At 36.4% G+C, this 20,202-nt stretch overlaps 1 protein-coding gene across 1 annotated transcript in view; it reads left to right on the top strand.

Annotated features, from left to right (window-relative positions):
- MED13L (mediator complex subunit 13 like) overlaps nt 1-20,202 on the top strand; it is a 314,129-nt gene that overhangs the window by 245,955 nt on the left and 47,972 nt on the right. Inside the window, exons 5-13 of the mRNA XM_025401481.1 lie at nt 2,387-2,532; nt 5,127-5,321; nt 5,684-5,872; nt 9,777-9,942; nt 12,098-12,202; nt 15,869-16,600; nt 17,403-17,628; nt 18,630-18,735; nt 19,048-19,172. Coding sequence (XP_025257266.1) covers nt 2,387-2,532; nt 5,127-5,321; nt 5,684-5,872; nt 9,777-9,942; nt 12,098-12,202; nt 15,869-16,600; nt 17,403-17,628; nt 18,630-18,735; nt 19,048-19,172 — 1,990 coding nt within the window. The remainder of the gene's footprint in view (nt 1-2,386; nt 2,533-5,126; nt 5,322-5,683; nt 5,873-9,776; nt 9,943-12,097; nt 12,203-15,868; nt 16,601-17,402; nt 17,629-18,629; nt 18,736-19,047; nt 19,173-20,202) is intronic.

Genomic DNA, 20,202 nt, shown 5'->3' with positions numbered 1-20,202 from the left:
AGACACATAAATCAATGGAACAGAGTAGAGAACCCAGAAATAAATTCACTTATCAACAGATACTTGATTTAAAAGGTGCCAAGAGCACATACTGGAGGAAAGAATAATGTCTTCAAAAAATGATGCTAGGAAAATTGAATTTCTACATGCAGAGAAATGAAACTAGACCCCTATTTCTCCCCACATACAAAACCAATTCAAAAAAATTAAAAAGTATGAAACTACTAGAAGAAACCATAGGAGAAATCCTTCTTCACATTCGTTGATCTGGGCAAGGATTTTAAAAATAAAACCTCAAAGGTCCAGGTAATGAAAGCAAATATAGAAAATGGGATTATATAAAACTGAAAAGTTTCTGCACAGCAAAGGAATTGACCAAGAGAGTGAAAGGGTAACCACAGAATAGGAGAAAATATTTGCAAACTATATATCTGACAGGGGATTAATATGTGGAATATCTAAGGAACTCAAGTCAGTAGCAGAAACCAACCAGATTAAAAGCTGGGCAAAATACCTGAATGGACATTTCTCAAATTTTCATTTGTTCTTGTCTTCTTAAAGCATTCGTATATTCTTAATTGAAGAAATCACTACTCCTTAGCCTTTCTATGGCATTTTATTATTATTTGTATGTTTGTGCCTGGCTTTATTTTATTTTATTTGTATGCTTTCATATCAGTCTCTTGCTGGTGAATATGCTCCTTGAGGGCAAGGACTGTGTTTTCTTCAGTGTCACTTCAGACTCCTTGCACCGTTCTTAGATAAATGTTGGTTGTATTTGTTCTCATGCACAGTTGGGACTTGGTGGAATAGAGAACATGTTCTGTGGCTATGGCCTACATTTATTTCTCCCACCAGCTTCTTATAAATAAGCTAGTAACTACATGGGATAGCGGGCATGAATAGGGATAAGTCAGCTCAAACTCCCTTAGCCGAAATTTACAGTTGAAAAATAAGCCAATCCACAATCAGTAAAACTATATTTTGGTCCTATTTAATGTGCCAGGTATAATGTATGTAGAAGATGGTGTGTTGCTATTTATATTATTTTATACCTATAGATGTTCAAATTATGTACATTTTTGCTTTTGTGAACTTTATAAACTTAGAAGTATGGTATCAAGGGTTTTTAAAACTTTTTTCAAAATTCTTTTAAAATTGTAGTCACTATCTTGAATTTACTCTGTCATGCTAAATACCCAGATACCAAGACTGGGTGTTTCCTTTGGTGAAATGTCATATTTTGGTAAAACAAAAAATGTTATCTAAACATACTGGTCAAAGAAGAATATATATATGTCACTGTGTGATAGAGAAACATTTTAATTTTATTTCATTTTTTTCCTTTCAAGCCTTATAATTTTGCACTTGAAACAACATTTTTTTTTTGAGTCATACTCCAAATGTACTTTATAATATTTTAGAGAAGTTTTGGAAAGAAGCAGCATCTTTGAGATGACTTTTAAAAATTGTGGTTGCTTGGCTTTATTTAGTAAAAATGATTTTGTTTTATCAGGCAAATGTTCTTATGAGATGTTTTGAGAAATGGAGATACGTATGGCTATCTTAGGGCCAGAGTTACAATTTTGAAAAAGTGTGCTGAGGGGTTGGTTTCTGATCTTGTTCGTAAGCCACTCTTTTTGAGACAGGGGTCTTGCTCTGTTGTCCATGGTGAAGTGCAGTGGCGTGATCACAGTTCACTGCAGCCTCGAACCCCTGGGCTCAAGCAATCCCCCCACCTCAGCCTCCTCAGGAGCTAGGACTACAGGCACACACCACCGTGCCTGGCTAATTCATTTATTTATTTTTGGTGGAGATGAGATCTTATGCTGTCCATGCTGGTTTTGAATTCTGGGCTCAAGTTATCCTCCTGCCTCAGCCTCTCAAAACATTGGAATTACAGGTGTGAGCTGTTATGCTGGGTCACTGGGCCACTTTAAAAAGTAAGTATTTTAAGTGTTTATTCATTTATTTGACTGAACACATTTTGTCAAATAAATGAATAAACACTTAAAATACTTACTTTTTAAAGTGGCCCAGTGACCACTGGCTTGTCATGTGCTGGACACTGGGACAATAGAAAACTATTTCAATTCTCTGTTCTTAGGTATTTATAGTTGGCATAAGAGATTTTGTGCAAATGAAACTGGAAACATTTTGTACAGTAACTTACAGAAGTTCTCATTGCAGTATATTCGTATTTCCAGATTTTTCTGATGGCTTAGTTTGTCAATAATGAATTAGAAGTTTCTGTTTTGCCCATAATTAGAAGTCAGCCTTACTGGACGGTTGATAAAGTAGAGTTGTATCTTACCTGTAGTTCCTGTTTCTAGCACCCATTTCCTACCAAAATATAAAGTTGAGTTTCTCATTCTCTCTTTTGTAGTGAGCATTTGTCCTGTGCTTTCACATTTTTTCTACATGGAGAAAGTAATGTATGCACAAGTGTGGAGATTGCCCAGCACCAGCCAATTTATTTGATCAATGAGGAGCATATACACATGGCTCAGTCTTCACCTGCACCATTTCAAGGTAAGTGTGGATGTTCCTGCTCTCCACCCCTATCCACCACCCAGTGGATAACCATCTTGCCCAGTAAAGTTTTGCAGGGTGAGACATTATCTTAAATGGACATTGTAAAACTAAGCATAAGGGTCAGATTTTGAAGAAGGAAGAAAAGACTACCATTTCATAATTCAGTAGTAATAGTGTGTTAGTTTTTTGCTGAAGCTTCTCGCATATATAAGATGGTCTTATGTATATTCTTTTGTAAGAATAAAATGTAGAATTTCCTTCAGAACAAAAGAAAATCAGTAAATACTTGAAAAATATAATTCAATGAGTAATTGACCAAAGTCACAAATTAAAGGTTTTCATTGTTGTGTTTATTAACAAGGTTTTAGGAATGTAATGGTTTATAGAAGATTACCATTATACTTAGTATTTGAAATTTCAATCAGAATCAAAGTTCTAGAATTATACAGTGTATAGTTTCTTTAGCGATGTTCCTTTGTTTTGTTTTAATTTTAAACTCCATTGGTAATAGGTATTTAGTTGTAATTTAACTCATACATTCATATTTTCATTAATTCTCAGCTTTACCACCTAGATATCACCAAAATAACTTCATGTCCTTTTGATCTGAGCATTACAAATCTTTGTTTTGTCTTTGGAATTCAGAATTTTCTATGAGTAACAGCTTTTAAATGTTATATTAGATTGAACCATATGGAGACAATCTTTTTTTGGTTCAGTCATATGTCATTATTAGAGATGTCTGGTTGAAATGGTCTTAGCATATCACACAATATAATTTTAAAAAACACTGATATTTTAACAGACTTGACTAAAATTTTATAATTGTTGTAACAGCCTGTCATGAGCATTTAGCCTCCATTGTGTTTATTTTTTGTTTTCTATAAACTATTCTGATTTAATTCAATGAAAGCATCTGTTTCTTGCCCCAAAGATAATAAAACTTTTTTTTTTTTGAGATAAGAAAGAACATTGAATCCACATTTAACTGTGTCCTAATTTTTAGCTCCAACTCCCCTACTGCAATAAATTTTAAGCTGTGTAAAGTTAGGTGTTTAGTGTATGAACTACTAGAATATTCAAAACCCAATTCTTAAACCGTGTAGTACAAATTGTACAGTATTTGCAAATTGTGGCTTGTCAGAATTTTTAAAATACTGTTTTCTTGAGTGTAAAAGTGCTCAGGACCATCTGACTTCATCCAACATTTTATCACTCAGAATAAAAGCATTTAGTTATGGTAATAACGGTAGGAATAACTAGTCACGAGGGAAGAGAACTTACTTTCTAATCTTCAAAGTTGGGAACAATAATGTTAGGAATACCAGGTCCCTATAGACCACTTTTAGTTTTTCTGATTTTTGTCACTGATGGAAGTCTTAGAATACTTTTGTGGAGCATTCTTCTGCTTATTTTCCATGATTGGTGTGGAGGAAGACCATACTAAGGCAGTTGCTGTCCTTATGGATAATTATGATGAGCATAATTATCCCAATTGATGTGGGAATTTCCTGGAAGCATTATTGCAAAAGAATTACATTTGATTAATTGTGTGTGTTGGAGTCAGTATTTTTATCCCATTTGGATCATTGAGGAACAGCAGAAAGACTCCACGATACATGTAATGCCTATAGCTATCTCTCTCTTGATTGATGTGACATACGATCTAGCTCTTTAAAAAATTAAAAAAAGAAGACATTCCGTTTAATGACCATGCTGAGTTTTTGTAAAAAATTAGAATTAAGAAAAGTAGTCTTTATCTTTAGGAAAGTATTATTTGGAAGATTGAAGTACTCACTCCAAGGCTGTGAACTGGCTGGGTAATTCACAGTACTATGTTAACTATATTTTTGTGTCAGACTCAGTGAAAATGACATCAAGGTCAAATACTGAAAGAAGATGGATTTTGGGTCCTTTACGTTGAGTTAAATAAAATTTTACTTAGAGTTGTTTTATCAACAGACTTCTAAAACAGTGAAAACAGAAATGATAACTATTATGCTTCAAGCTTTTTTATATTAAGACTTTCCTACTGTTAGAAATTTTATTTATATGTTATTCTTTGATTACCACAGATGTTTAGGGAGTCTCAGGAACCACAAGAGTATTCAAGTTTTAGGCAGCGTTTGGGGTATATGTGTTGAATGATTTTCTTCTGTTTTGGAAGATTCAGTGTTTATATTGTACAAGCTATTATTAAACATATGTATATGCTTCAAAGCATAGCTGTCTGATAACATTGGACTGTCCATATTTTATTTCCTTTAAAAACTGTGAGAAGTGAGAGGTGTATAAATAATAAGAAATTTTAAAATAAGAGACTTCAAAATATCATACTTTTGTGGCTAAAGCGGGAGCATCACTTGACCCTAGGAGTTCAAGACCAGCCTGAGCAACATAGGGAGACCCAGTCTCTACAAAAATAATTTTTTTAAAAATTTGTTTTAAATCATACTTTAAATAGAGTTAGGAAATAAAGAGCAATGTACATTCAGTGATACTGTAATCTAAAATTACCATATATGTAGTGTTGCACTTAAGTAGGAATTATTTCTCTAATGTTTAGCATGTGTTTCTCCTCCCCTCTATAGTACTGGTAAGTCCTTATGGATTAAATGGGACGCTAACAGGCCAAGCATACAAGATGTCAGATCCAGCCACTCGTAAGTTGATTGAGGAATGGCAGTATTTCTACCCGATGGTGCTAAAAAAGAAAGAGGAATCGAAAGAGGAAGACGAGTTGGGATATGATGATGATTTCCCTGTGGCAGTTGAAGTAATTGTTGGTAAGAGAAAATATTTTGCCTGAAGAACTTTGTTCTTCTTCCTCTTCCTTAATTTAAAAAGATAATCATTTAGATTCATCAGAAATAATCTCCATAATTTTCCCATCTTTTTAAAGAAATTCTCTTGACACAATGGTATATGCTGAGTAGTTATCTTGCCTGAAGCACCCTTGGTCCCTGTATTCCACATGCATCATGTTGGAACACATGTTTAACAGCTATTAACTTATGAGAGAATGGAGCCTATCACTTTTGGCAGTACTTCATGAGCAGCTCATTTTCACCACTAGAATCATAAAATTGGGAGTCTTGTGTGAAGTCTTTCTCAGTCCTGGTTCTTTCCTTGTTCTCTTTGCTTATAGGTGGTGTTCGGATGGTTTACCCTTCAGCATTTGTTTTGATCTCTCAGAATGACATCCCGGTTCCTCAGAGTGTTGCCAGTGCTGGAGGCCACATTACAGTTGGGCAGCAAGGGCTTGGTAGTGTGAAGGACCCAAGTAACTGTGGGATGCCTCTGACCCCTCCCACCTCTCCAGAACAGGCCATCCTAGGTAAGTAGGATCCAGGAGTGTCCTGGGGGGAAGAGATCCCAGACAATTGTATAGTCTACCTGCCATGGAACAGGTGAGAAAACAGAAATTCCTCTTGGAAGAGATGGAGGTAGTAGAGTAACGTAAGGATTTTACAAAATGGAGAAGGAAAACTATCAACACACAGAATTCCTATACTTCAGAATTTTAACTCTGTCCATATTAGTCTTTATTGTTATTAAATAGTTTAGATTCTTTTAAGGTCTGCCCCTTTACATGTGTGTGTTCACATATAGATAAAATGTAGGTTGTTTTTTTAAATAATTTTGAACAACTGAAGAATACTAAATCAGAGAATGACTGAAGTCTCTGCCCCAGTGACCATTGTCAGCCAGGGACAGGCCTTGGGCAACTCTTTTCCCTGTTAGATGTAAAGTTAGACTAGCGATTAGGAGCTCTAAATAAATACTTTTTCCTGTCAGTAATATGTCTGCATTAATAATAAATATTAATTATATGGGACAATTTTGACAGTGGGAACTGCCTGTCTTCATGGAAAAATTCAGAAATTGTTTAAATTGGGAGTATTTTTGTCTTCTTTGTTGAGTAGTATAGTTCCTCTGTTAACTTTGTTGTTGTTGTAGTTGACCTCACTTTAATTAGAAATGTGGTCAGTATGGAAAGGATACTCATCATACTTGAGCTGAAATGAGATTATTTATTTATAAGCATTGAATGTAGGCCAAGCTGGCAGGAACATTGGAGTAAATAAAGCCTTGGCTGCTAAACTTTGAAAATAAACTATCAAGCGTGATACATACGTAATCCTCATGAAAATTACCAGAGTAAGACAAAATTTCAAAGTTTCTAGCATAATTCGTGGCAAGTAGTGGGCATTAAATAAATGTTTATAGTTAAAGAAGATATTGGGGAAAAGCATAAACTTTGTGACTGAACACACCTAGTTATAAAACCTGGCTATATCATTCACAAGGTGAGTGACCTTATTTAATTCTCATAGTTTTTCTGAATCTCAGTTATTTTTTCTGATAAATACGTACTTTATTGGATTGTAGTACATATTAGGTAATATATACAAGTGCTTGGTAAACAATAGTCATATACAAGTGATAGCAATAATTTAAAGCAATATTCAAAACTCGAAGTTTAGCACATATTATCTGGAGGACATTACTCAGATGTTTTGTTGTGGGAGAATGGAAATGGACATGTCTGTTTTTTAGAGCCATGTATTTGCTGAGGTGGTTTAAAACAAAACAAAAAGAAAAAAGTACATCCAAGGCCAGGCATAGTGGCTTATGCCTGTAATCCCAGCATTTTGGAAGGTCATGGCAGGTGGATCGCTTGAGCTCAGGAGTTTCAGACCATGCTGGGCATCATGGTGGAATCCTGTTTCTCCAAAAAAAAAAAAAACAAAAATTAGCTGTGCGTGGTGACAAATGCCTGTAATTCCAGCTACTTGGGAGGCTGAGGTGGGAGGATGGCTTGAGCCCAGGAGGTGGTTTTCGTGAGCCAAGATAGCATCAGTGCACTCCAGCATGGGCGACAGAGCTGGACCCTGTCTCATAAAAATAAAAAAGTACTTCCAGCTTTCATTTAGTAGAGCAGAGAATCTGGATGATTCCTTGAAAGGATTTGTCATCAATCAACTGTATTCAACTAAAAAAGAACTTTCACAGTCTTTTGTAGTAATCATCATATATATAAAAATTAGAATTATCAGTATTTTGAAAAGTTTTTAATGTCACATCACAATTTGGATTTTTAACAATTGTACTACATTATTAAGTTATCCACTTTTGTTTGTCTGTTTTTGTTTTGCCTTGTACTTAGTGAAATTTGTATTCAACTTAAAATTGAAGGTCTGCTGTGTGCATGATGCTTGACCTCTGGTCGGTTCAGAAGTCTTAATAGTCATAATTCAGAAACAAGAGGTTTTGTTGATGGGGAATTTCAATGTGGAATAATTAACTATGGATCTTCAAATTCCTTCCCCCCTAACTCTGTATGCTATTGTGTTAGGCCTTGGATAAATAAATCCCCTGATGTCGTCGCCTTATTCCTTAAAATAAACACACGAAACTGAACAAAAGCTGCCAATATCGTTGCAGTAAAATGAATTTGCCTAAATTTTCATATCATAGGGTGTTGAATTACAGGTTAGGAGTCTTAATGCTGTATTGGAGAGTATCCTGGTCAGCCTTGACATTCTGTAGTTGAATGCCATGTTTTTCTAGATATAGGACAGAATGGGCTACTTTGTCCTATAAAAAAACGCCAAGGTTCTCCTGGATTAGCAGAGGGCTTAGTAGGGCCAAATGGTATTAGTGATGTTACTCATACCTTATCTGGATTGGTATATCCACTTGCCTCTTTGATATGTAGAGGCAATTGCAAGTAACAACATTCAACATGCATTTTAACAGCTTGGAGTAACAAGTCTTATTTAATTCCATCTAAGATACCACTCAGATTTTAGTTCAGTCATTTAAGTGCTACTGAAAAGCTTCAGCCTAGCTTTAGTCAGAAGAGTCTGTGTGGCTTGTTTCTCCCTACTGTTTCTTTTCTTGGTCATAAATTGTTTCTTTATGATACCATGGGCATATGATCTCTTTAGCTGTATTGTAGGATGTTTCCGAGAGAAGGTCTGTGTTATCTACTTCTGTTTGTTTCTTCAGTTTGCCTAGTTTTATAATTGGTGTTTGGAAAGCAATTGTAAAATTGAAATTCTTTTGCATCATGAACCAAGTTGGGAACTTTTAAAATAAAAGGTAGCAAAGAAAGTTCAAATTTCTTATCTCATTTGTAATATGGTAATACTTTTATCGGAAACGAGTGCTTCATTTCCTTAGAATATAAGCATTTGGGTCTTTTTTTTTTTTTAATAGACGTAAGCCTGATCATTTAGCTCATATTATCATCATCTTTCATTGATAATAAGAATACTTAGTTTCTGTTATAAGGTTGCTTCTTTCTTTTTCATCTTGACTTTCGTTAAGATGTTTTGCATCATAGTTCTATTGAGAAGAAAATCCATAATATACTTACTAAGTCAAATAGATAAAAGTGATTCAGTCAGAATTTAATACTGGAAATTGACTTTAGTATTTGTCCTATATAAGATAGAAGTAGTAAAATACTCAAAATGTAAACAACAACCAGTATCGTCAACAATCATAATGAACATAATTGAAAGAAATAGATTATTATTCATAACCACTGTATTTGGAAAAACTAAGTGGAGTTACTAGAGAGAAACCAATGAATTTGACATAAAATGTCAAGACAACCTCTCTCAGTGTTTTAGTACTAAGTTTTAAATACATGGTGTCAGGCATAAGGACAAACAGTACCACACACAGATTTGAAATTTGACCTTGTTAAAAGCTTTGTGCCATTACTTTTCTTTTTCCTATCCAGCGCACTGTGTGCTGCTGATCCACAGCCATTTAGCTACATGAGTATAAAGCTCCCTCTACTGTTTCCTTTTGCCTCGAAACTCACTGACTGTGTTAAGATTTAAAAATCTAAAACAGTCAGTGGAAGTTTACATCTTTAATATTGTGATGTATGAACCCTTCCTTCTGAGTTGTATCCAATACATGTGGAGTAGGAGTGCCTCTCTATGTGTGTGCCCTTATGGGTGTGTGAGTGTTCATCTGATTAGATGATTTAGGGAGAGAACAAAGAATCATATGGTCAAAGTTTCAGGGAAAAAATCCATTCTGACACAAATTTTACTCATAATTACAGATAGTGTTATTGCCAGGGAATAGGGGAAAAGCGACATGTATGTGACTTTCAACAATTAAAATGCATATTTATGTTAAATAGGATAGTAGTCTATGAAGTAGGAAACCTTTTCAGAAAATCTTAACGTTCCAAATTGCCTTTTTTTTTTCAGGTGAGAGTGGAGGTATGCAGAGTGCTGCCAGTCACCTAGTTTCCCAAGATGGGGGGATGATAACTATGCACAGTCCAAAGAGATCGGGGAAGATTCCTCCAAAACTCCACAATCATATGGTCCATCGAGTCTGGAAGGAATGCATCCTCAACAGAACCCAGTCCAAGTATGTTTTCTCGATTATGTCTAGATCATAGTTTAGTAACCATCTCCTTGATTGCTACCTGAAAAATGTCAATCACATTGCACTATTGTGTGACCAGATTTGAGAAGTCACCAGATTAGTATTGCATCTTTTTGAATTTAATAGAACAAAATTTGAAATAAAGATGTTAAAATCAAGACATTTACTGTACTTGATTTCATTATTGAGGAAGTTTTCGAAGTTCCTGATACTGTACAGATTGGCATGGTGTTGACCTGACATTTTGTAGCACAGCTGGCACAGAGATTTACTGTGGGTGTCAGGACAGTAACCAGTGGGTTTGGTTTTTCCTTGTATATCAGTGTATGAGTGCTTCCCTATTATGAAGGGAAAGAACCTTCCTTGCTGATTTACTATTGTGTACTGGCCTTAGTTGTAATTAACAATAAATACATTTTGAACTAGACTGATGACAGTTGGAGGGGTGTTTATTATCTGCCGTGCTCCTGTTTGTTGATTTGAGAAAATTATGTTCTTTTCTTCCCCCACCTAACTTTCCTTCCTTTCCAATCTCCCTGCCTTTCTTCTTTAACATACTTTTGGAAAAAGGGGAGAATTGATTTTTTAGAGAAGACTGCTGATGATTATTTTATTGCCTAAACGATAATGACAAACAGTAGTCAATAAGTGCTATTCCGTTTATCAAGATTTATGTAAACATAATCAGCACAGTTTTATATCTGTTTTAATATGAGTAGATGTCTACTTTCTTGACTAATGAAAGTAGACAAATGAGTCTTGATTCTCTGAAACAGAATGAATATGGACATGCGTGTCAGTAACTTCCAATAATTTCCTTCATGTAGAAGCCAATGAAATGTTTCTTAAGTGACTACTATTCCAAGTTTTGATACATATTTAAAACCTGTCCTTTTTTACCCAGCTTTTAGGAAGTTCATACTAAATATTTATTGGCCAATAAATTGATTCTAGAATAGGCCATTGAAGATGTAGTAGATAGCTGTAAAATAATTGTAGTGGAAAATCATGTCACGTTCTAGAATTAAAAAGCTATCTCTAGTCACTTTAAAATGATCCTTTCCTTTAGAATAATTGGTACAGATATTTTTACTTCCATCTGCAATGCCTAGATTATTTCCAAGTAAACATTTGCTTTTTCTTTTCCTTTCATTTATCATCTTTGATTTTTAATCACCATCAACTTTACACCTCCACGACTCTTAACAGATCATAGTCACTCTCTCAGCAGCACAGAACAGGGAGACGAGACAACCAGGAGGGCAGTGGAGGGCAGAGAGTGGGAGAACGCCCTATAGAGCCTCTGTTGAAACACTTTGCAGTATCTGCTGTAGCAAAATCAACAATCCAAAAATATTGCCCCTTATTGTTAATTCATTGTATAATAAAGGTATCTGCTTTTTGCTACCAATTATCAGTGATATGTAGGAGATACTTCTGTTTTTTTATTTCACATTAGGAGTGTTGCTCTTAAATGCTAGTAAATATTTTACAGGATGAGTATCTTATCCAAAGTTCGTGGGACCAGAAGTGTTTGTTCAGATTTTTAGATTTTGGAATATTTGCATATACTTAGTGAGATATCTTGGGGATGAGTCTTAAGTCTAAGCACAAAGTTTTTTTATGTTTCATGTGCACATAGCCTAAAGGTTAATTTTATACAATGTCTTAAAACAATTTTGTGCATGGAACAAAGTTTGTGTACATTGAACCATCGGTAAGCAAAGGTAGTCTATCTCAGCCACCCATGTGGATAATCTGTAGTTGTTCAGCATCACCATCATTCCTAACTCAGAATTTATATGCTACAGATAAGCAGTCACCTCAGCCTCCCAAGTATCTGGGACTACAGGCAAACACCACTGTGCCTGGCTAATTTTTGTATTTTTTTGTATGTATGGGGTTTCGCCATGTTGCCCAGGATGGTCTCAAACTCCTGGACTCAAGCGATCTGCCCACCTTAGCCTCCCAAAATGCTGGGATTACAGGTATGAACCACATGCGCCCAGCCAAATAGAAACATTTTGAACAGGATACCATTACTGTGTGAGTGAAATGTATTCAACTCCTGAACATTTTTCTCCCCAGGAGTATGGGTATTATGTTCACACATAAGTCACATTTTTAACCCTTTTAGGAGGAGCCAAATGTCAACTCCAACTCTTGAAGAAGAGCCTGCTAGCAATCCTGCTACTTGGGATTTTGTGGATCCAACCCAAAGAGTCAGCTGTTCTTGTTCCAGGTAGGTAATAAAAAAAGCAAAATAGTAGTAAGATCGAATGATGGCGCATCTTGTTGATTCCTCTCCTGGTCTCACAGATCAGTTCTTCCTGATTCTCCATTCTCCTCCAGTACAGAAGAAAAAGAGTTTTTTTCTTATATGCAGATGATACAGTTTTATCGTCAGGACTCAGAGTTTGTTAGACAGTCGGCCCTGTTAACAAATTGCTCCCACAACTTTTTTTCTGGTTAGCAGCTTCAAAACTAAAGGCATCAGTTTGACAAGACAATTCTTAGCCCTTTAAATGACTATTTAACTACTCTTAATTTTAAAGTAGAGATACACATTAAAAACAGATTGACTTGAGTCAATAGAATTTGGATTAAAGAGACTTTCTGTAGATAATTTGTTTTGTTGCTAGCAGTGGTGTTTTTTGATTGAGACAGGTATTTGGTCACAACTGCTAAAAGCTAAAATTGTTGCAGTCATGGTATCTTAGTTGCTTATTCATTTAGTTCTTTGGATATGGCCTCAGATTGCTTTTTTGTAGAAAATTTTTATATTCTTCTTGGATATTCCATTGACTTGCCACTCTTTGTTGTAGTAAAGAATGTTATCGTTACGGATTTTCATTAGGGTTCTTAAATTCTTTAAGTGGGCGTTTAAGTCTTGTCCCCCAGCTCATTTGACAGTTAGAAGCAGTGGTAGTGATTTTTCACCTAGACTGGGCTATTTTGAGTAGCCTTGCCTCTGAAATACACACTTTCAAATTTGATACTGTTCAATGTGGATAAAAAGTTCAGGTGAGATAAGCATATTTAGAAGATGGCCATTCATGTCTCTAGTGAGATCAGGGCTTCTTAATGTAGCATGAGTGACTTGGCTTCACGCTGAGGAGGTGGTCCATATGCCCCCTGCATATATGCAAACTGCTGCGTGTGTACACTTAGGGAACAGCTTTGACACCTTTTCCTCTTCTCCGCTGCCTCTTGAGGTGATTCTTTTATCAAGCTCTGCCTTGGCAGCCTCTTGTTGAGAGATGTAAAGATAAGCCTAATGAATCTCATTATTGATTTTTCAGGGAGGATGTTTTTGAAGAAGTTGTTTGCTCACTAAGGGTTCCCTCTCTGAGCATGTGAGAGCCTCTCTCTGGTGTTAGTAGGTGTGGTATGCTACAGCTGAATACTACTTTACTCTTGTCTCTAGGCTGTTGTGAATTGTGTGACAAAAAGTATTTTCCCAGTAACTTTGATTTATGGACAGTTCACAGCCAAGTTAAGGCCCAGCTTTACCACATACATAGGATATAAATTGTAGTGTATTTAACTTTTCTTTCATCTTATTTTCCCTGTGCTTACCTTAGCCCAGATTTTTTCACTTAAAAAAATAAACTATTTACTGATTTTTACACGTTTTTATTAGCTAACTGGAATTATTTTTGTAACACATTAAGTGTAAATAAACAAATAATGTTTTCCTTTTTGTTTTCTGGAATTATTGCTGTATTTCTTTGCCAAATGCACATATCTTCAGGTCTTTTTTTTTATAACCATATGCATACCAAGGCACCATTCCTTTGACTTTCCAACTTCTGTACCAACCTGACTTTCAGAGAGTCTTGTATTTTGGGGGATGCCTTTAAGAAAAATGCTTAGGCTGGGTGCAGTGGTTCGCACCTGTAATCCCAGCACTTTGGAAGGCCAAGGCAGGCGGATCACAAGATCAAGAGTTTGAGACCAGCCTGCTCAACATGGTGAAACCCCATTTCTGCTTAAAAAATACAAAAATTAGCCAGCCATGGTGGCACGTGCCTGTAACCCCAGTTGCTCACGAGGCTGAGGCAGGAGAATTGCTTGAACCCGGGAGGCGGAGGTGGTAGTGAGCCGAGATCGTGCCACTCTACTCCAGCCTGGGCAACAGAGCAAGACTCCGTCTCAAAAAAAAAAAAAAAAAGAAAAATCCTTAATTTTTGCCATATATGCTTCCCCACAAACTTGGAACCCTATTGTGGTCATTTTTATCACAATTTTCTCTTCTCAGCGTACAGACTTTTTAGATTTAATTTGTCACTGGATTTCACACTGACTTCCTTTGAAATGTCTATTGTAGTCCTCCTTTCCTTGTTCTTTTAGTCATGATCTATTTCTGCATGTTTGGGCCCTGCCTCAGGTTTCTTCTTACCACCAGTCACGCGTATAGTGTGCGGCCTTCCTCTGATTTCCCCACTGTCTGTGGTAGGTTCCTTTCCTGCTGAGATGCGCTGCGATTCGCTCCTACCTACTGTGCATTCCTCATTCTAACCTTTTTGCAATGTAGCTGAATCATTAAATACAGTTGAAGAAACTAACTTTATGATTAGGTTATCCACTTTGCAAAACATCTTTACTTTGAAGAGGGTATCGTAAAGTGTCTCTCAAAGAACTAGTATGGGTAAATGCTCTCTGAGAAAAAAAGTCTAAAAGACTAAAATTTTAGGTTTTAAAATAAGTACCTTCATAAGATATTGAGATATTTTCTGAGGAGACATTCACATGTTACTGTGATACCGTGCTCGTTGGGCTTAAAGACAAGAAGTTCAGGAGTGTTTTTTTTTATTTCTTTGAGTAGCAAAGACTTTGGGAAGAGTATTTTCAGATTATCTGCTGCAGGATTACTGAACCCATTATGGTACAGACCACTCCTTCCACTATTTAATGGCCTTATGGAGCAGGGCAGCCATCCTGCTGTCCCACTAAACCATCCCATTATGCCCCACAAATCCGTTTTACTGCTCACTAGGGCATCATTTAGTGCAATGCGGCAGTAATTTAATGCCACCCTAGTGGCCTCAGAGAGTTACTACTACACCGGCAGGAGAGCTCACATTTTTCCCCGGGAATGATTTATATATTGGGAGGTGCTGGCTGACCTGCAGTATAACTTTGTTGTACAGATTAAACCTTGGCATCATCTAGTGGGCTCTTACGGAGCCATTTTTCACACCCATGCTTGCCAAGAAGTGTGTTAGGATGTGAGCCGACTTGGTTTTTCTGCTTAGATGGTTCAGGTGCATTTGTGTATGTGTGGTATTAAGTTCTGTCATTTTAACATGTGTCTGTAAGATCCAAAGTTGTCTTTTATCCCTTCTTGCCTAGATATAGTGGCACATAAAGTTTCTAGTATATTTATCCTATTAAATGTTCTTAGGATTGGAACTTACTGTTTTAGTTCTACACTTTGAGGCAGACTAGTTGCATAGTTATTTTATTCCCAATTTACAGCACTACAAGCCATTATAAGCCATTCTATATTACAGTTAGTAGAGTGTTATAAAATAGAAATTGGAAACTTTGTTTTTTCTTGGCAGAGAATCTCATGACTCCACTCTCATGGTTTTAAGATACGGTATGAATAGGTTATCTGAGGCCCTCACCAAATCTAAAGATTTGGGGTTTTTTTGAATCAGTGATTTGTAGGGGTTAACAATGTACTTTACATCTTTTGTTATGCCCGTTTCTTATGTGCTTAACTTGTATGTGATTGATTCTTCATTTTTCATTGCGGTGTATTGTTTTTTAGTTACATAATAAAAACTAGAGCCCTTTTATATGTATTAGTACATCTAATGTATGCTTTAAAAGGCAAAATTTTGTCAGAGAATCTCTTTTCTTAATGTTATAATGATGTAATTATTTACTCTCATTTTAGGCATAAGCTTTTAAAACGTTGTGCAGTAGGACCCAATCGACCTCCCACAATGTCTCAGCCAGGGTTCAGTGCAGGACCATCATCATCTTCATCTTTACCACCTCCTGCTTCTTCTAAGCACAAAACAACAGAAAGACAGGAAAAAGGAGACAAGCTGCAGAAGAGACCCTTAATCCCGTTTCACCATAGGCCCTCCGTGGCCGAAGAGTTATGCATGGAGCAAGATGCGCCAGGACAGAAACTAGGGTTGGCAGGGATTGACTCCTCCTTAGAGGTGTCTAGCAGTAGGAAGTATGATAAGCAAATGGCCGTGCCTTCCAGAAATACAAGCAAGCAAATGAATCTGAATCCTATGGATTCACCTCATTCCCCTATATCCCCTCTGCCGCCAACACTCAGCCCTCAGCCACGAGGTCAGGAAACAGAGAGTTTGGACCCACCGTCTGTCCCTGTGAATCCAGCCCTCTATGGAAATGGACTAGAACTCCAGCAGTTGTCTACTCTGGATGACAGAACTGTCCTCGTAGGCCAAAGACTGCCTCTCATGGCAGAGGTCAGCGAGACAGCCTTATATTGTGGGATTAGGCCCTCGAACCCAGAGTCATCAGAAAAGTGGTGGCATAGTTATCGTCTCCCACCCAGTGATGATGCTGAGTTCAGGCCTCCAGAGCTCCAGGGTGAGAGATGTGATGCCAAAATGGAGGTAAACTCAGAGAGCACTGCATTGCAAAGGTAAGACAGCCCTCTGCACCACCCACCCATCCTCTGGAAGGACAGGGGCTCCCTCCCCGTCTCTCCCTGCTAAACTTTCAGGTTCAAAATTGAAGTAGGCTTTTCTTTGTCCTTCTTGACTCTGGATATGGAAAATGTTTAATGGTCAAATGCTTTGACCTACATACGGATGAGCACACATGTGATTTAACACATGGGCATATAAAGAACTCTTTATGCCATTTTAGTACACTCCGAATATATTAATACATTTTTGCCCTACTGTTTGTTAATTAAATAATATAGCTTTATGAGACTTTCCATATTGCCATCAGTGCCTTCTTTGTATGTTGACATTTTTGAGGAAGGCTTTGCCTGCATTCAGGTGTATGTGTCATGTATCTAGTATAATATTTATAGCTCTTTTGAGCCACCCATTCTAAAACTTTACATAGATTATCTCATTTAATCTTCACTGTACCATATTATTCTATTAATTTTATAACTGAGAAACTAGGGCCATGCAGTTAGTAAATGATACACATGGAATTTGAACTTAGGCAGTCTGTCCTGAGAACCTGTGCTCTTAAGTGGAATCGATGGACTCAGAGACAAAAACATACATTCTTGACAAAGTATACTAATTTTTATTTAATCATGAATATAAACTGTAAAAGCAAATAACTATATCGGTGAATTTTTAGTTGTTTTTACAAAAAGTTTAAGCTTTGTAAATGCTTTAAGTCATAAATGCTTTTTTTTTTTTTTAAAGAAACTGATTTAACCTTGTTTATCTTGTTTAAATTGTCATTTTGTCTTTTAGACTCTTAGCACAACCTAACAAACGGTTTAAAATCTGGCAAGACAAACAGCCCCAGATGCAGCCACTCCACTTCCTTGACCCATTGCCTCTATCGCAACAACCTGGAGACAGTTTGGGAGAAGTGAATGACCCATATACCTTCGAAGATGGTGACATAAAATACATCTTTACAGCCAACAAGAAATGCAAACAAGGGACGGAGAAAGATTCCCTGAAAAAGAATAAGGTACCATTTAACAGAGAGAGAGTCCAGCAGGGTGTGGGTTTCTATCTATGTCAGTACAACATGTGTGGGAAGACTTTGGAGGCAGAACGTTTGAGATAGTCTTGCCTGATTGCTCTGTCCCCATATTCATGCTCTTGGTACTATTGTATTGAACAGCGTATTGTTCCTTTTTATGTCATGGCTCACCTTTGTTTAAAAGTCAGCCGAACATAAATGAAGCCTCATATTTTCCAGACTATAGCTTGTACAGTGCATGTTTCCTCTCATATGCTAATTCTTGTTGGCCTATGCTCCCTATTTCTTTTAAAATATTATTCAAAAGTACCCAAAATGTAAAGGAAAAAATGTTGGTAACAGTATGTATATACAGTTTATCGAGCGCTTCTTATCCTTACTGTGCCAAGCGCTATACCTATGTATTCTCTGGATTAATATCAACTCTACCCATAGACTATCAGTATTAATTTTACTGGTTTCATCATCATAAAAATGAGTACTGGTTGTGTCTGCTGTCTTTAATTTTAAATTTTCAGACATTCTAAAATACTGGGCCATTGAAATAGGTATTCTTGAGAATCAAGGAAGTAAGACAATTATAAGAGGCCAGTATGGTTCAGGGGAATGCTTTTTAGATTGTTTTATACTGATCTCCCTAGATCCAGACAGCTGAATCTATAATTTAGCATCTAAAATGTTGTTAAAGGCAGCTTTTAACACCATGGCAGGTCTGTAATCAACTGCCACCAGTACTGCTTAGACATAAAACACTGATTCACTCAGAATACTCCATAGGATTGAGGGGAAAGTGGGGATCTCATGGTTCTGTTGAAATTCGAGAGAAAGGACCTATCTTTTATTTCCTTTGGTTGCATAGACCATGGTTTATCATACTTGTGCTCATAACAAGTTCCATTCTACCCTCTAATTCTTTGTGTTCTCCCTCATATTTCACACTTTGGGTTGGTGTTCATGTGTTTTGTTTGGCTGAATTTATTATACAGTCAGAGGATGGATTTGGTACCAAGGATGTCACTACACCAGGTCATTCCACGCCGGTGCCTGATGGGAAAAATGCCATGTCTATTTTCAGTTCTGCTACTAAAACAGGTGTGTACAATGATTATTTGCCTCACTTGGATTGTTGCTAAAATAAAATGCAAAGGAGATGCTTCTCAATGTAAAATTTTATTCTTATTGTAATAAGAATTTCTTCTCATCTTTAATATATTTTTCATAGTTTGTTTTTCAGTTCCTTTCAAAACTGATAAACATATTTGGAAGTAATTATCTCTAAATTTAACTAAAACCGTAGGGAAAAACTCACAGGCAGGTCATGTTCATTGAGATCCGTGTCCTCTCCCCACTCCTTTGCGCTTGGTGGAGTTGTTTATTCTGTGTCTTTTGCCTCCTTTCCTACAGATGTCCGGCAGGATAATGCTGCTGGCAGAGCTGGCTCCAGTAGCCTTACGCAGGTAACAGATTTGGCACCTTCCCTGCATGACTTAGACAACATCTTTGATAATTCTGATGACGACGAACTTGGGGTGAGTTTGCCAGAGCTACATACACAAAAATTTTGCTACGTGAAAGGACTTTATGTCAGTGTTGTAGTATTTCCTTATAGTTTGGTCTCCTGAATTTGGGGGCTCTTATTTCGGGTTCTGAATGTTCTTTTTAAATGTCTGTATACTGGAGTCTAGTCACGCTGTATAAAAAAAAGTTTGTATACTTGGAAAACATTGTAAAGGTTATTAGCGTAGTTTATCCACCTCTAGAGTTTTGTTCATTGAAGGATCTTTTTCATTAGTGTATTCCAGTTGTACATATTAAAATCTTTCACATTTATTTTAATAAATTCTTCTAAATATCACAGGACCACTAGAAATGTATTATGTTGTCCCTTAGGTTTGATTTTTAAAGTAATGCCCATATAACTTTTTTTCATCTAATAAGTCAGAGGTTAGATATGCAAATATGATTTATACTTTTTCAGATCATGGCATCATTATAGGGGAATAGAATTTATATACATAGAAGTTAAATAATTCAAGGCAGCGTATGATTAAAATGACAGAGAAGAATAATTATTATAATCCTTTGGAGATCAGCTGAAATAAGAGTCAGGAAATGTGTGTTCTCGTCCTCCTAACCAACTCTGTACCTTTGGGCAAATACAAGTGTCTGTTTTTTCTGGGAGACCTAGAGATGAATAAGATAGGCTCTGTTTTCAAAAAGCTCAGCTTATTAGTTTATTTTTCTTTCATTTATTCACTTATCTACCTCCATATTCATCCATTTTACATACATTTGTTAATTGATGGTTAAATCCTTTGTGGTGGTACTAAGGCTAATAATTGAGGTTATAAAGATGATTAAATTACCACCCTTATACTTGAGAGACTCACAGACGTAAGGAGAAATGGCACATAGAGTTGTAGTATACTTATTGCTGTGAGTACAGTAATAGACCTGAATCTGAAGTTGCTGGACATTCAGGTACGAAGTGATGGGGAACAGTGTTTAAGTTAAGGCTTGAAAGTTAAGTAGGAAACATTTCTAAAGCCCATTCTAACT

The sequence above is a fragment of the Theropithecus gelada genome, chromosome 11 (assembly GCF_003255815.1).
Source record: "Theropithecus gelada isolate Dixy chromosome 11, Tgel_1.0, whole genome shotgun sequence".
NCBI lineage: Eukaryota > Metazoa > Chordata > Mammalia > Primates > Cercopithecidae > Theropithecus > Theropithecus gelada.
This window is presented reverse-complemented; position numbering and strand designations above follow the sequence as displayed.